The following is a 17,121-nucleotide window of genomic DNA, read 5'->3' as shown; positions in this document are numbered from 1 at the left end:
AGAAATATTTATGAATCTAGTGGTGTGTCTAATTATGTTTTAATTAAGTAAATTTATCCTACTTTAGAGTAATTAGTAAGAAGAGACTAAAGTGAATAAAGGTTAAAAGTTTAATTGTAGATTAGGAGGAAGAAATAGGGACCAAATAGGTAAATAAGCCAATGACTTAAGATTAGGCGGCAATACATGGAAAAATCTTAGATTTTCTTGATTTATATAATAAAATATTATTTAATTAAAATATTATAAATTATATTAAATTAATTCAAAATAACTATATTATAAGATTTTATATGATAAATAAGTTATGATTTTGACAAATGAATGGTGATAAAATAATACATGTGTAATTAAAATATATATATTTGTAGTTTCTGATTTAATTTACTTATTAATTAAGCATAAGACATTTATTATTTATAATTAATTATTATTAAATTAAAAGATATTTAATAATTGAATAATTAGTATAAGATTTTTGGTTAATAATAAATTATGATTTTGCCAAGTGTATGGTAAAAATAAAATACAAGTGTATTACTTTTATTTATTTACTTGAAAATTAAGTAAAAGATAATTAGTAATTAAATAATTATATTATGAGATTTTTATTTGATAAACAAATTAAATAGTGACAATTGTATGGTATTGATGGTGTAAAATGTGAATATATGATTAAACATTTAATAGATATTTAGAATTAAATATATTATATTATTATAACATAAAGTAAATAAAATAAAATGAAATAAAAGAAAGAAAGAAACAGAATAGGCAAGGACGAAACAAAGAAGAAATAGGGAGAAAGAAAGAAAGAAAAGAAAAGAGAAAGAAAGGAAAACTAGGATTTAAAGTTTTAAAGCTTTAAAGGTAAGTCAATCAAGTCCTTTTCTTTTAATTTTGATGTTTTAGAAGTCTTAGAACAAAGTTTTGTTGAATTTAAGCTAAAATTTTGTAAGTTCTTAGATTTTTGGATATGATTCATGTTGAACAAAAAATGAATTAGAGATTTAAATGATAGAATTTCTAGTTAGAATTGATAAAATGATTAAATTGTGAAGTAAGCTATAAGTTTTATGTTGTAGGGACTATTCAAATTAGTGAAATATGCTGAGAATTTGGTAGTTAAATTTGAGTTTAGATAAAATTTGAATAGAAATAGAGTGTGAATTAAATTAGAAAAGTAGATAAATCTAGTTAGAATTAAATTGGAATTAAAGTATAAAATTTGAAAGAAATTTTATTTTTATTGTATTGTGCTATAATTAATTATTTAATTATTTAATATTTATAGCTAATAAAGAATTCGAGGTATCCGCACAAAAAGGGAAGAAGAAGGTCGTTGAGGAGTAACTGCGAAATTCGAGTTTGTATTACTATAATTCAAATTATTTATTATTTTAAAGTTAAATTTAAATTATATGTATGGTAAGTAAATAATAAGGTAAGTGAAATATAAGGTAAGTATTATTATTAAATTGAAAGAAATTCAATTGAATAATGGATATATGTGTGGAATTGAAATGAATATTGACTTGAAAATAGAAAAGTAAATTTGAATTGAATTGTGATTGAAAGTAAAAAAGTGAAATTGAATTGAAATGTGAATTTGAAAAGTATTTGTTGGTATTGAATTGTGTTTTGATTAGTGAATGGAAAAGTATAATTGATATTGAAAATGAATTCTTGAAAATTGGATTGTGAAATTGAAATACCCTATTAACTAGTTCGATTGAGTCGGATATAATTTGTAACAGCCCGATTTTGGGCCTAGTCGGAACAGTGGTTTCGGGACCACAAATCTGACAAGGAAAAAATTTATTTTTCTTATATTTTTATGGTCTACGATTTCACGGAATTATTTTGTAAAAATTTTGTTCGAAAATTTCGACGTTTGGGCACTCAATTTAGTCAAAAGGACTAAATTGTAAAAAGTGCAAAAGTTGAGTTCTACAAGTTAGAGGTGTCTAATTATTATGAAATTTTAAATTGGAGGTCCTTAAATGGTAATTAGACCATTGGTTATTTATGGACAAAAATAGACATGGTTAGTAAGTAAGCTATTTAAGGGCATTTTGGTAAAATGCCTTAATTAATGAATAAAGACAAAATAACATGAAATAAATTATCATCTTCTTCAATTCTTTTCTTCATGGCCGTATGTAGCAAGGGAACACCATGGCTAGGGTTTGTTCATCTTCCAAGCTTCATGGTAAGTCCGTTCTAGCCCGCTTTTCTTGTTCTTTGTATTTTCGCATCCCGATAACTTGCTTAAGCTATCTCTACCATTATTTCGAGCTAGAATTTATGTCTGAAAAATTACCCATAGATGAAAAGTGTGAATTTTGATGTTTCATGATAGAATATGAAGCTTAGAATTATGTTAAGCAACTTTTGCTAAGCGATTTTGAGTGAAAACGAGTAAAACGACATAATCGATAAAAATACTAAATGTTCATAAGTAAGTGTTAGAGTTGGAATTTGATGTTTCTATAGAAGGGGAAAATGTTCAACATGTCATAATACATAAGAATAAGGGATGAAGTTTAATTTACGAGCTTTGGGGCAAAAGTGTAAATATGTAAAAGTTTAGGGGCAAAATTATAATTTTACCAAAGTTTGAGTCAAGGACTGTTTTGATAAATGTGAGTACTAAATAAGTCAAATGTGTTATTATAGATCAAGAAAGAAGTGGAATCGACCTTGACCGGAGAAAAGGAAAGATTAAAGACTAAATTGCTAAATTTTTATATTATTGCATCAAAGTAAGTTACGTGTAAATAATAGTTATATTTTTATAAATTGTGAATTATATTTGATATGTGAATTAATATTGAATGTGGAAGGAAAATTGTTCATGAATTATTCAAGTGATAAAGTGTTTAAAATAAAGTGTTAAGTGTAAATTCCGGTTGAACTTAGGAATAGAAGTGGATACAAGTGACATGTCACTAGAGATCGATGTTACAGATGTTACAGTTGAGTCCCGGTCTTTGGGTGATCTAGCATGTGTTGCGGACACCGACACTTGTGTGAGCAGGCCGTGGACATTTCAGTGTTATTGATCGGTGGTAGCTTCACTACGATCGCTGGTAGCCGGCTACATATCGGTGGTAGCTTTGCTACGTATCGGTGGTAGCTTGCCACGTATCGGTGGTAGCCGGCTACATATCGATTGTGGCACTTATGTGCTAATTCTCTACGTATCTATGTATATTCCGAGTGTTCAACGGAAATTGACTAAGTGTAATTGAATAATGAATATAGGTGTGGAACCGAATTGAATATCGACTTAGAAATGGAAAAGTGAATTTTGAATTGAATTGTGATTGAAAGTGAAAAAGTGAAATTATGAAAGAGTACATTTAGCAACAAAACAGTTTAGACAGCAACAGTTGTGTGACTTTGAAAATCACCAAAATGGTGGAAATTTAATTAGAGGCTGAATAATATATGAAATTGAAGCTTAATGAGTCTATTTTCACATAAAAGAAATAGAAAAGCAAAAGAGTTATATATTTTGAGATATTTGAAGTTTAATTAGACAGAGTCAGAATGAGTTTGGAATCCCTATTTTAACTTTGGAAAATTGTAAAAATTGTACAAAAATAATTATGGGATAAAGTTTATATTTTAGAATTATCAGTGAATCTATTTTTATGAGAAACAAACGGAAACTATATCCGAATTCTGTAAAGTGAGATAATTAATTTTAGTGAAGAGAGGTCAGAACTGTCAAACAGTGAAATAGGGAAACTTTAAAGAATAAACTGTACTATTTGGCTAAACCAAAATTATGAAAATTTTATGGTAAGAATATATGTGAATCTAGTTTCGGATAAAATTTACGGATCTTAATTTGGAGTTCTGTAGCTCGGGTAAAAATAATTTAGTGACTATGACTCGAATAGACAGCTTTGAATATACATGTTAGTGAATAGAGAAATTATAGTTAATGTTGTTTAAATGTGATATACACATAAAGGATGTGGAATGGAGAGGAGGAGGAGGACAATAAAATGTAGGAAATAATTGTGTATAATGGTCATATGCCCGATTATAATCGGTAAATGTTAAATTGAATGGTAAATACGTATTGGTACCGAAGGAACTATTGCGGTTTTGAAAAGCAATTGACCAAATGTATAAGAAATTTAGTTTTGATATATATATATGATAATAATGATATATGGATGATTATATCATTGAGTTGCATTGATTAATTCGGTTTATGTCATGGAAATGTCAAGAACATTTGTCTTTGATATGTGATGATCATGGTTTAAGCTCATATGGGAAAATAAAGTTTCATAGTATGAGAGTGTGGTATTGAAATATATATATTGGATTGAGAAATTAATTTGAATTGTGAACACGAAATATTGTGAATTGAATAAAATGGAAATGGAGCTTTGAATTACATAAGTAAGTATCGGGTCTCGTAGGCCCTATTTGTTATGAATATAATATTTTGAGGATATGTTATAAAGAATTATAAAAGCATGTTAAAAATTTGAAGAGTTTAAATTTGAATGAAATTTTGTAACTCAGTTTAATACGTTTACATGTGTAAGTGTTCTAGTAATGCCTCATACCCTATTCCGGAGTTGAATACGGGTAAGGGGTGTTACATAATTAGCATGCCATAGGATTTGGAAGAGTACGGGATTTATCGGCTTTGCCCATCAGGCACTTTACGTGTCGTATCTCAGGCACTTTATGTGTCGTATCAGGCACCTCGTGTGTCGTATCAGACACCTCGTGTGTCGTTTCAGGCACTTATGTGTCGTATACTGATGAGGTACTGTGTACCATTTTAGGCACAATGTGCCGTACTGGTGTGTTTGGGTTGGAATCTGTGTATTCGTGAAAGTCCAAATTGTTAATAGGGTGAATAATTTAAATGAGAAAATCAAATGAATTTGATCGATTGAAGTATTGAATATGAGAAAATTTAAAATTGTGGATTGAAATTGAGATTGAAAACAAAAGGCATGAACTTAATGTTCAAGTAGTGATTGAAATTGTTACATGTGATATGTGATTGAAATTGAAGAATAACTATAAATTTTATTGTTATTGTTAATTGATGAAAGTTTAAGAATTAATTGATAATTAAGAAGATGGATAGTTACATGCTTGGTAATTCTATTTCTTTATTGCTATTATAATTTGAATTATGGTAATACTACTGAGTATAAAATACTCAGAGTACGGTTGTTTCCGTGCACTGGTTAAAAAGGAGTCAGAGTCTCGGTTCAGCATCCAAGACAATCCCGACTCCAGCATAAAGATTTTTGTGATGTTTTCTCTCTTTAAGTGAAAGTGGCATGTACATAGGGATTTATAATGGTTATTTTAATATGTTATATAATTTGTTGTAAAGAAAGATATTTGGTGTTTTGACGATTAAATTAGTAAAATGGTAGAAATTGTTTATGGCATTGGTATTGAATTGGAATGGCTTGAATAGTTGATGAACTAATTAAAATGTTAGAGTTTTTATTAATTAAAGTAGTAAATCAATTTATTAAGCAAGATTTAGTAGTGTTTTAAAGTATAAAATCATTGATTGAAATATTGTTATTGGTTGGTTGTTGGTTTTAAGTTTGCAGGGGGTTTTATGTAAAAATAAGCAGAAATACTGTCAAAATTTAAAAAAAAAAACAAAAAAAAAATGAAGCCAACTAGCATAAATTTATATGAATTTATGATTCTTTTATATATGTTTGTTTGTTATTTGTTTAAGAATTATTTGTAGATTGTCCGAAATGTCCGGTAATACCTCGTAACCCTGTTTCAGCGACAGTTTGGGGTTAGGGGGTGTTACAAGCTACACAACATATACTCATAACATTTATCAAGTTAGGGACCAGATCTTTTTTCTGTCACAATCACTCCTTGTTTTATTTGGAATTTGTACATAAAAACTATTACAAATAACAATGTTCGAATTTCCACCCAAGTGTGTAGCACGAGGAATCTTCACAAAGTTCAATTTTGTACTTTCGAGTAGCCTTCACTTTTATTCTTTCCCTTATTTTCCTCATGTTTTAATCCTTTGCAGTCTTATCCAAATTGATTGGCTCAATTAAAAGAGAAATGATATGGTTTCGAGTCTCTCGGTCTTGAATGCCGAACCCATCACCAAACTGATACAGACATTGCACCATACGTGCAACGTTAGTAGTAACCTTAACAAAAGAACATGGGAGCAAATTATGTGATTGATTATTCAAACATTGCCCATTTATTTTCTTCCATGTATTGTTGATCATGTTCTTGATATGTTCTTCAGCTTCTTTCTCTGAAACATTCATTTCTCGCGCGTAACAATGGATTGATGATGGTGCATCCCCTCTCTCTTTCTCCGCCTGTTACAATTCATTCAATAATTGTTGTATCGCTATAAAAATTCATGATTGAATTAGTGTCATGAGAGAAAAAAATTACCATTGAAGTTCCTAAATCGTTGTGAAGTCGTGTTATGATGCTGATGTTGTAAGCAAGATCTTCATCTTTTCCCAATAGATTGATAATTTTTTCATCAGTACTCCCCACTGAGAGCATTGTGTGAATGGAAATCACAATGGCTCCTGATGAAATTAATGCATTGCTTAAATATTCTTCAAGGGAAGGACTATATCCTTTATTATACCATTTTGCTTCTACAAATAGTGCTTTACAAAATCCTGCCCACTGCAAAATAAAATCTAATGTAAGATACAAAACTTGAATTGATTAAACAATAAAGGGTATTCATTTATGTAAACATAGTACCGCTTTCCTCAGATGAAGTAGTGCTTGGACTTGCCAACCATTGAGTTCTTGTATGTCATAAGCAATTTCATTGGTAATATCGTATAGAGCTTGAAAGCATGTTTTCATGCACTCGGGTAGATCCTGAGTTTTGCTTGAATCCCACCTGAACTTAAGATGGTTTTCTCAACAGATGCTTTACAAACATGAAATAAATATTGTTTAAGGGTTGATTCCTTTAGGAGAAGTTTTCAAAGTGTTGTTTGACAGGTAGACGGTCAAACCCCCAACAACTTTAAGGTATTATCCCTATGTCAAGGTTTTGTTTCTCTCTTTTGTCAAGAGCCGTGTACAGTTCACGAAAAAAGAGCACCTCAATTGGTGAAGATATAGAAATATGACTAGCAAGACTCAGGTGAAAGGTGGCACTATAGTGCGTAATATAGTTATGTAAGTTAATATGCTTTAGGTTGGTGGTTTGAGTCCCCTGCACATAGGTAACTTCCATAATTATTATTGCACGAGTAAAAGTATCATGGAGGCTATTGTACTAGGAGTTAGATTGTATTTTGTCCCTCCTACTAAAAAATGGACAAATTAGTCCCTTTAACTTAGATTAAAGAGCAAACTGGTCTTTTCTATTAAAAATTCCATCCATATTTTTCTGTTAAAAACTAACTTTGTTGACAAAATAACTAGATAGTTATCCGTGGCATGCCACACGTATATTATTCTAACAAATGACTAATTTTTAACAATAGAATAGATAGAATTTTTAACAGAAGGATCAGTTTACTCTTTGATCTAATGTAAAAACACTAATTTGCTCATTTTTTAGTAGAAGGGGTAAAATGCAATCAAACTTCAAGTATAAAGGCCTCCATGATACTTTTACTTTATTACGCGCTATATTGACACTTCTCCCTTAAGTTTTGCTAGTTATATCTTCACCAATCAAGGCATTTTCCCTCTATAAACCCTTCAAGGCTCTCACCAAAGAAAGTAGGCAAAACCTCAACTTGAGGACAATACCTTAACGTTGTTGGGGGTTCAGCCAACTGCCAAACGGACGATAAATAGTTTGAAGACTTTTCTTAAAAGAGTTAGCCCATCAACAAATATATATATATTACCTGTCAACAGCCTCGGTGAATTGCTCTAGCTCTTCAATGGAACCATAAACATCATAAACATCATCTATGATTAATATCATGGTGGTAATCTTAGTGAGACATTTTCTGAAACAACTGTATTGAGGCTCGTAAGTAAGTCCAACTGAGCATAAGAAACTTTCAGCCAATCGATCCCTTGTAAAGTTTAAACCCTCCATTATCCTTAGGTTCCTCCACCACCTGAATACATACATACATACATACATACATACATATATAAGTTCCATTTGCATGTGTCATGAGATTGAAAGATGAAAACAATACAGTGCTTGTCATCGTTCATCACCTGGAAATTTCCCTTAGATCTTTCTGAAGTATGGCTTGGACTGTGTTAAAGTTAAGTTTAGCCAATTCAAGAAAACCTTTGTCTATGTTTTTATTGTATGTTTCATACATGGTGATGCGCCATTTAACATCAAACCACTGTACTCTCCAATGCATTGGAAGTTCCAAAGCATGAGCAACTTCCTTAGCTAAGTTCAAATCCAGTGTAGGATAAACATTCCTAAGAGCTTCCATTGAAAAAGCTTTAGCTTCATCCAAAATGGTTTCTCCTTCAAAAGCTAGATACGAAGCTTCAAAGAGTTCAAGCAATCCCTTGATGTCACTGCATTTGGTTATTGAGACTGCATTGAATACATCTGCGTAGTTCATGAGAGTTAGATATACTGTAAAAAGATAGTTTAATCTAGAGATAATGATTAGATTTCATGCCTTGGGAAACGTCGTAGCCATGCAGCCTAAGGAGCTTGAAGCGTAAAGCAGTCATATAGAGTTCTTCTTCTTCACCATTTTTGTTGTTTTTCATGGAAGATACTACAGTTTGTAAAGCTTTATGCGTTTCCTCTGCAAAAAGGTCCCCAAGGCCTAGTTTTCTGATAATGTCAATCAGCTCCAATTTGGCTAATTGGTCCTTTGCTTCCACAAACATGTCCTTCACATTCTCTTTCAAATTCTCAACCCTTAACGTGTATTCCACACCCTGCAAATGTATTTGGCGGTTAATTTAGTTGAAGGGAGGAAAGTGCTTTGAAAAAGACCCAACAATTAATACAAAGTGTTTACTGTAAAAAAACAATATATATAGAGAGAGAGAATGATTGGAGTGAAATGAAGCTCACATTATATATGGTTGGAAGGGATTGTAAGAAATCATATTGCCAAATGTTAGCCTTATAATTTGCAGATCGTCTTTGTTGGATCTCATCAAAGGCTGCTGATTTCAAGTGGCAACTTACAACTTGCTGCTTGTCATCTACTACCTGCACTTGCCTACTACACTCCATTGGGGGGGGGGGGGGGGCGCAATGGGAATATGATTTGTGTGAGCTAGAATAAAAAAGCTAATGGATTTTATAGGCTAATGAATGTTGTAACTTACCCACGTATATGGACCACACATCCTGAATTTATAGGCTAATGAATGTTGTAACTTACCCATGTATATGGACTACACCTCCTCCAAAATACATGGTTTGAATCATTTTCAATGAATATCCCTTGATTTCGTAATCTAAATGACTACTCCTTGATAACCTCTTTAATATATTGTTTTTCACGTGAAGGGGTCCGTACTTTTATCCATCAACCCTTGCATATAATATCTTTCTTACAAAAACGTGGAAAATACAATTTAAAATTCATATAAAACAAATTCTTGTGAAAGAAAAGACATGTAAAATAGAATAAAAATTAGTGTATTAAGAATTTGTATGTGATATCTTTGTGTATAATTCAATTAGGGTTCATACTATTATGTTTAACGAGGTCGTGGATTATATAGTTTTGTTTTCTCAATTTGATAATCAAGTTGACTTTTATATTTGTAATTTTTTGTTCACTTTGATACTTGTACTTGACAATTAAGTATATTTTAGTCTTGGACTTAAAAATTATAAAATTTTAATGATATGACACTATGAGATTGTGTTAAATTTCATTGTTTTAATAATCAGATAAGTAGTTGAACAGGCCAAACCATCAGTTTCTGATTTAACTAGTTCGATTGGTTCAATCTTCGGACTAATAATAATTAATTAAAATTTCATAAAATTCTAAAAATAAAAAAATTTACTAAACTTGTTCAACTGTCGCTTTTTGTCTCGGTTTTCAATTTTTACCAACTTCAAGCAGTTTTCAAGTTAATTGATTCAACCCTTTGTTCATACTATTATATCAATCAATTTTTGGTCTATCCAATCTGGTCCTGTTCTAGTAACATTGGTCACATCATCAAATCTAGACAGAATCCAAGTTAATAGTTTAAAGACCAAATTAAACTAAAAAAATACAAATACTAAAATAAACCTAATTGCTAAATTTAGATGTCAAATTCAAAATTCAAATCACTATTGTATTGAAAAGAAAATATGTAACACCCCTTACTCGAGACCGTTGCCGGAGTCAAGCACGAGGCATTACTTAGCTTATCTTACTAATTCGGAGCTTAAAAATTTACTTTGAAAATTAATTTCACTATTTACAGCAAACTTATCCAATCGCGCAGCAGTTACTAAATTGATTATAACTTGAGCTACGGGAGTCGAAATTTAATTCCGTAAATTTTCCCTAAAACTAGACTCATATATCTTCCTACCATAAAATTTTTAGAATTTTTTTCTTAGTCAATTAGTACAGTTTATTAGTTAAAATCTCCCCTATTTCGCCAATCGACTATCCTGACCTTTTGTCACTAAAAATAAATTTTCTCACTGTAGGATTTTCATATGAAGTTCTTACTTGTTTCTACAGAAAATAGACTCAATAAGAAATCTAGACATATAAACTATAACTCATAACCATTTTTATACAATTTTTAATGATTTTCTAAACTCAGAACAGGGGACTCCAAAAACAGTTCTGACCCTGTCTCACTAAAATTCATATATCTCAAAATATAAAATTACTTTTGTTAAACGGTTATTTTTCCATGAAAATAGACTCAACAAGATTTAATTACATATATCATTCACCCTCTAATTCATTTTATACTATCCTAGGTGATTTTTCAAAGTCACGTCACTGCTGCTGCCTGAATTCTGTTTCTTAGCAAAATTTTACCCTTTCATGATTTTCATACATAATTTATCACCTAGACTTTTATAACAACAAACATCTTCATACTTGACCATTTAAACAACCATTCATCATCAAATACTTACACATCATTCTATAGCAAAATCATAATTACAAACATACAAAATAACTAAATCCCTATACATGCCATAACTCAAACATGTTTCATCATAAAATACCGAGTAGTTGTTCTTGATAGTGTGGACGATCTCCGACTTTTTTAGGATCCTTGAAGTAGCCTTGCAATACTATAAGAGAAAGAGAAATAAAAGACGTAAGCATAAAGCTTAGTAAGTTTACTAGCAAATAAATAGCAATATTTAACTCAAATAATTAAACTCAAATGTCTATATCTCTAGTTTACTCTTTAGTTAATCTCATACTAGCTCTCTTGCTTGTTTACTTAATATACTTGTGGTCATAACTTACTCTTCTCTTGCTGCATCGTTGAATATAAATTGTTAATATAATAAATTCTTAACTCTTATAACTCACCTGAGTTGGCCATTTCTTATCTTTAACTGAACTTTCATGTACCTGATTCGTTTACTAGCCCGTTGAACCACATTAGAATAATAAGGATACTCGGGTATCTTTTGATCATAACATGCCAAAGCCATGTCCTAGACATGGTCTTACATGGGATGTTCTCATATCGGTGCCCATGCCATGTCCCAGACATGGTCTTACGGGGGACCTCTCATCTCGGTGCCAACGCCATGTCCCAGACATGGTCTTACATGGGACCTCTCATCTCGGTGCCAATGCCGTGTCCCAGACATGGTCTTACATGGGACCTATTTACCCAAATGTCATGACATTCGTATCCAGTACCATCCTTATGTATCAACGTGACTTTTTAATTTTAATTCTTTATCATTTCATGCTTGGATCAACATTAAATAAATTCATAAAATAAATGCATAATTGCTGGAAAATAACAATATTAATAATAATTATTGAAATATTGTATTTATTTACCGTAAACTTACCTCGGTACCAAATATAGCCCAATTCACCAACTTAGTCCTCAACTTTATTCTTTCCTTTGTCTAACCTCGAATTTCCTTCTTCTTGATCTAAAATAGAAAATTTAACTTATTTAATACTCACATTCATCAAAACAGCCCTCGACTCTAACTTTTTCAAAACTATTATTTTTCCCCTAAACTTTTGCATAATTACATTTTTGCCCCAAGACCCAGAAATTAAACTTCATCTCATATTCTTATGTTTTATGACATGCTGAACATTTTTCTCTTCTATGCCAACATCAAATTCTCACTCTAACATGTACTTATGAACATTAGATATTTTTATCGATTATGTCTACTTACTCGTGTTCGCTTAAAATCGCTTAGCAAAAATTGTTTAACATAATTTATAGCTTCATATTCTATCATAAAGCATCAAAATAAACACTTTTCACATATGGGTATTTTTCCAAATAAAAACCCTAGGTTAAATTATTGCTAAAATAAGTTAAATTAAGCTATCGGGATCTCAAAAACGTAAAGAACATTAAAAACGGGGCTTAGGATCACTTACTATGGAGCTTGGAAGCTTGAAAACCCTAACTATGGCTTCCCCCCTTGCTGATTTCATCCTAATGAAGAAGATGATGATTTTTGCCATCTTTTTCCTTTTTAATTCTTTTTATTACTAGATTACCAAATTGCCCCTAACTTAAAAAATTTTCTATTTCACTTATCTCATGTCCATTTTTGTCTACCAAGTTACCAATGGTCTAATTACCATATAAGGACCTCCAATTTAAAATTTCATTATAATTGGACACTTCTAACATGTAGAACTCAACTTTTGCACTTTTTACAATTTAGTCCTTTTGACTAAATTGAGTGCCCAAACGTCGAAATTTTCGAACGAAATTTTCACGAAATTATTTTGTGAAATTATAGACCATAAAAATATAAGAAAAATAAATTTTTCTTCATCGGATTTGTGGTCCCAAAACCACTGTTCCGATAACCTTGAATTTAGGCCATTACAAAATATAATGTCCACAACACTTAATGAACTTGTATGTTGTTTGTATAAAAATCATCAAAATAAAAACAAAAAACATGGTTGGTTAAAAATTTTGAAAATGAATTTTATAAAATAAAAATAAAAATATGTGAAAATTGGTAAAAGAAAACATGTTCTCATTATTTTCAATAAAAATGTTTTACAAAAATGAAAAAAAGTTGAAAACTATTATAAAATAAATAGACAGAGAGTAAAGAATGAGATAGAATGGGAGAACAAAGAGAGAGCGTATTTTATTGATCAATCGAATATTTACAAATTCTCCAAAGCCTCTATTTATAGGCATAAAAGTATAAATAAAGTAAAAGATCTACTTCTAATGACTATTAGAATTTAAAATACATCAAGACGTATCCTAATGTTGATGGACATTCACTTAATAAGATATTCATAACAAAAACAAATAAATTTTTAAAATTTATCCCATTTGAATCCTTTTAGAAGTAGTTTATTTTATTTTTATAACCTTTAAACTTTTTTATTTAATTGCATTTTATTTTACTATTGTAATACATTTTTAATAAATTATACTTTAATTTGATTATTTACTTATTTTTTTCTTTTCATTTTGAAAAATACATACCAAATTGTTTTCACTATTTTCATTATTGAAAACAAACACACGGTTGTATCTTCAGACCGTGTAACTAATTGATGCCATGTGGACCTAAGATTATTGAACAGAGCACACAGTTGTGTGCAGGGGTGAAGCCAAAAACTTTTTTTAGGAGGCGAAATTAAATTGTAATTATTTACGATAGTAAAAGTACAATTTCACAATTTTAATAATCTAGATCTTTATAATTTTTAAATGATTAAATAAATTTTTTATCATTTTTAAGGGTAACCTGAATCCGTCGCCGGAATAGGTTACAGAGTATTACCGGAGTTTACAAATTAAATACGGTCATTTCTCAACTTTTCAAAATTTTTTTCTTAGAAGTAAGGGACACATGCCCATGTCTCTGCACGTGTGAATGGAAATAGACCATTATTAAACAAAATACCTATACATGCCACTATATCCAAAATCCAAACATTCGAACATACCTATATAACCAACGGATAGTGTGATATATCTCCAACAAGTTTCCAACCCAATCGAGCTTCCGATAATCTGTAGGATAAATAAAAACAAATACGTAAGTAATGAATGCTTAGTAAAATTTTAAATAACTCTAATACTTCATAATTTCTTTTGTCAAATACAATATAATCAATAAACACACTTCCTTCAGATCGATATCAATAATAATCTATAATTCTTTCAATTCAAACACATAAGTCTCTTACCATTTCTTACTGAATCAAAGAGCGGCTTATGGATATGAGTATATCGTTCTTTTTGTGCCATAGTCCAACTATGGTCTTATCTGACAATTCATCCTTTGCCACAGAACAATTGTGCTCAATCCCGTGTTCAATCTAAACTGAATATTAAATTCGATAATATATTTCCAATAACAATTCAATTTGGCTTTCATTAGTTAATATCATATACTATCACATTGAGCCATTATTTATCTCATGAATATTTAGTTCATGTTTTCATTTCACATTTTCATATTCAATTCACATTTTCAAATTATATTCCACAATCACGTTTCTTTCAATAGCTCAACTGTTTCATTTTGTTCCATTTAACTTTTCATTTAATTACCCCTATTAACAGACTCAGGCTTTGGCGAATACGTGGATTCCAACCAAACACACCAGTATGGCACATTGTACCTTAACGGTACACAGTACCTAAACAGTAAGCAATAACGGTAGCAGTAATAGTAATGTGATGTGAATAAAGATAAAGATTCAACGGATAAAGTGCGAATCTGTATAAAGATGCAAGAATAGTATTCGACATACAAAGTGTCAAATTGGTAACAGTAACGATAACAGTATTCGACACACAAAGTGCCGAATCTATAATAATACGGTAACAGTATTCGATACACAAAGTGTCGAATCGGTAACAATAACAGTAGTCGGCACATAAGTGCCTGATCAGTAAGCCGAAAAAAACCCGTACTCTCCCATATCATATGGCATGCCAACTATATCCGACTAACCCGACTAGTTAATAGGGTATTTAATTCACTTTTCAGTACAATTTCTATCTTAGTTCAGTATCAATTATAATTCCTTATTTCAATCAGTTTCACAATATTGCAGTAATTCATTACTTCACTAATTTCACAGTTTAATGTAGTATACATAACAATATTCAGTAACTTCACAATTCAACTCAGTACTCAAAACAATATTTAATATTCCATAATTCATTCAAGATCGGTCTCAATTTCAATACCCAATCATAAATTTATCATTTCAATAAACACTTACCTTAAAATACTCACCACACATAATTAGTAAATTAAACACATAATAATGATAAAGTTTGAATTATAGTGATACAAACACATATTTCTTATTCAATTCAGTTCTCTAAATTCAGTTCAATACTAACACATATACATATATATTATTCATCACCAAATAACATTCACTTTAGTCAAAATTGTATAGAATATAGTTCATACGAACTTACAGATTAATTTGCGTAAATACCAAGATACGAGGGCATTTTGGAAATTTTTATTTCCCTCAATTTTCTGCCCGATCTTAATCTAAATTAATATTTCATTCAATTTATTAAATTAAATAATAAAACAATTCATTTCATGCAATTTGGTCATTTTTATATTTTTACAAAATTACCCTAAAATTTACTTTTATTCAATTTAGTCCCTGAACCTATAACATGTACATTAGCTATTTTAAAATAAACTCATATTAGCTGAATATTCACATATAATTTTCCTCCTCCTCCTCTCCATTCCACATCCTTAATGTGTAAACACATTTAAACAACATTATCCATACTATCACTATTTTCCTGTATGTAAATTCAAGCTGTCTGTTTGAGTTAGAGTCACAAATATATTTATATCTCGAGCTACAGAGCTCCAAATTGAGATATGTTAATTTTGCCTCAAAATAGACTCACATATCTTATTACCATAAAATTTTCAGAATTTTTGGTTTAGCCAATAAGTACAGTTTATTCTTTAAAGTTCCCCTATTTCACTGTTTGACAGTTCCGACCTATCTTCACTAAAAATTAATTATCTCATTGTACAGAATTCGAATGATGTCCTCATTTATTTATATTGAAAATAGACTCATTAAGGATTTTAAACATATAAATTATAACCTATAATTATTTTTGTAAACTTTTTAATGATTTTTCCAAGTCAAAATAGGGAATTCTGAAATCATTCGACCCTATCTCACCCAAATTCAAATATCTCATAATATAAAATTTTTGTATACACTGTTTCTTTTATGTGAAAATAAACTCATTCAGATTTAATTTCATATATTATTCAGCTTCTAATTAATTTTCACCATTTTGATGATTTTCAAATTCACATAACTTTTGTTGTCTAAACTGTTTTGTTGTTGAATGTACTCTTTCATATTCACTTTTTCTCACTTTTCTTTTTATTGATCAAGGTCAATTTCCCTTCTTTCTTGATTTATAACAACATGTTTAACTTATCTAACACTCACATTATTCAATTTAGTTCAAAAATCACTCTTTGGAAAAATTACATTTTTGCCCCTAAACTTTTCATTAATTCCTATTTTGTCCCTAGGCTCGAAAAATGAAATTCATGCAATTCAATCCCCTTTTCAAGCCTAAACGAAATTCATATATATCTATAAAAGTCCATAGATTTCACAAAAAATCAAAATTTTCCTTTGAATTTCACAAGTTTACCATTTAGTCCCTAAATCTCAATTTCACCCAAAATCACTTTGTGAAAGTTGTTTATTTACTAACAACCTTTCATTTTCTACCATAAATTTTCAATTTTCAGCATGTTCATCCGTGACACAATTTCCATACCTTGATAACTTTTCAAATAAATCCTCAAAATAGAGAGAATATGTTATCTCGATCTCAAAAATATAAAAATTATTAAAAACGGGACATGATTACTTACCAATTTATGCCAAGAAAGTCTCTTTTCTCTCTCCTAGGGTTTCCATGTAAAATTTGGGG

General features: G+C 30.1%; 1 protein-coding gene and 2 long non-coding RNA genes across 4 annotated transcripts; 1 reads left to right on the top strand and 2 right to left on the bottom strand.

The window, feature by feature from the left end:
• Window positions 1-1,755: 1,755 nt before the first annotated feature.
• LOC128034152 (uncharacterized) lies at window positions 1,756-6,550 on the top strand. Of its 2 annotated transcripts, none has more exons than XR_008190284.1 (2): window positions 1,756-2,212; window positions 6,068-6,550. It is a non-coding gene; the product is annotated as an uncharacterized LOC128034152 (long non-coding RNA). The 2 variants fall into 2 exon arrangements; XR_008190283.1 differs by lacking the exon at window positions 6,068-6,550 and adding an exon at window positions 2,680-2,862.
• Window positions 5,680-9,239, bottom strand: LOC105775103 (alpha-farnesene synthase). Its single transcript, XM_012597638.2, has 7 exons — window positions 9,053-9,239; window positions 8,646-8,913; window positions 8,218-8,572; window positions 7,893-8,111; window positions 6,781-6,925; window positions 6,454-6,699; window positions 5,680-6,374 (listed from the first exon to the last, which is right to left on the bottom strand). Exons 1-7 carry the CDS (start codon window positions 9,215-9,217, stop codon window positions 6,054-6,056), a joined length of 1,719 nt encoding a protein of 572 aa, XP_012453092.1. The 5' UTR covers window positions 9,218-9,239; the 3' UTR covers window positions 5,680-6,053.
• A 1,693-nt stretch (window positions 9,240-10,932) lies between these two features.
• LOC128033623 (uncharacterized) lies at window positions 10,933-12,626 on the bottom strand. Its single transcript, XR_008189604.1, has 3 exons — window positions 12,555-12,626; window positions 11,999-12,085; window positions 10,933-11,254 (listed from the first exon to the last, which is right to left on the bottom strand). It is a non-coding gene; the product is annotated as an uncharacterized LOC128033623 (long non-coding RNA).
• Window positions 12,627-17,121: the final 4,495 nt, after the last annotated feature.

This window comes from Gossypium raimondii, chromosome 10 (assembly GCF_025698545.1).
Source record: "Gossypium raimondii isolate GPD5lz chromosome 10, ASM2569854v1, whole genome shotgun sequence".
NCBI classification, from domain to species: domain Eukaryota; kingdom Viridiplantae; phylum Streptophyta; class Magnoliopsida; order Malvales; family Malvaceae; genus Gossypium; species Gossypium raimondii.
The sequence above is the reverse complement of the archived record's forward strand: the minus strand, read 5'-3'. Positions and strand labels throughout refer to the sequence as shown.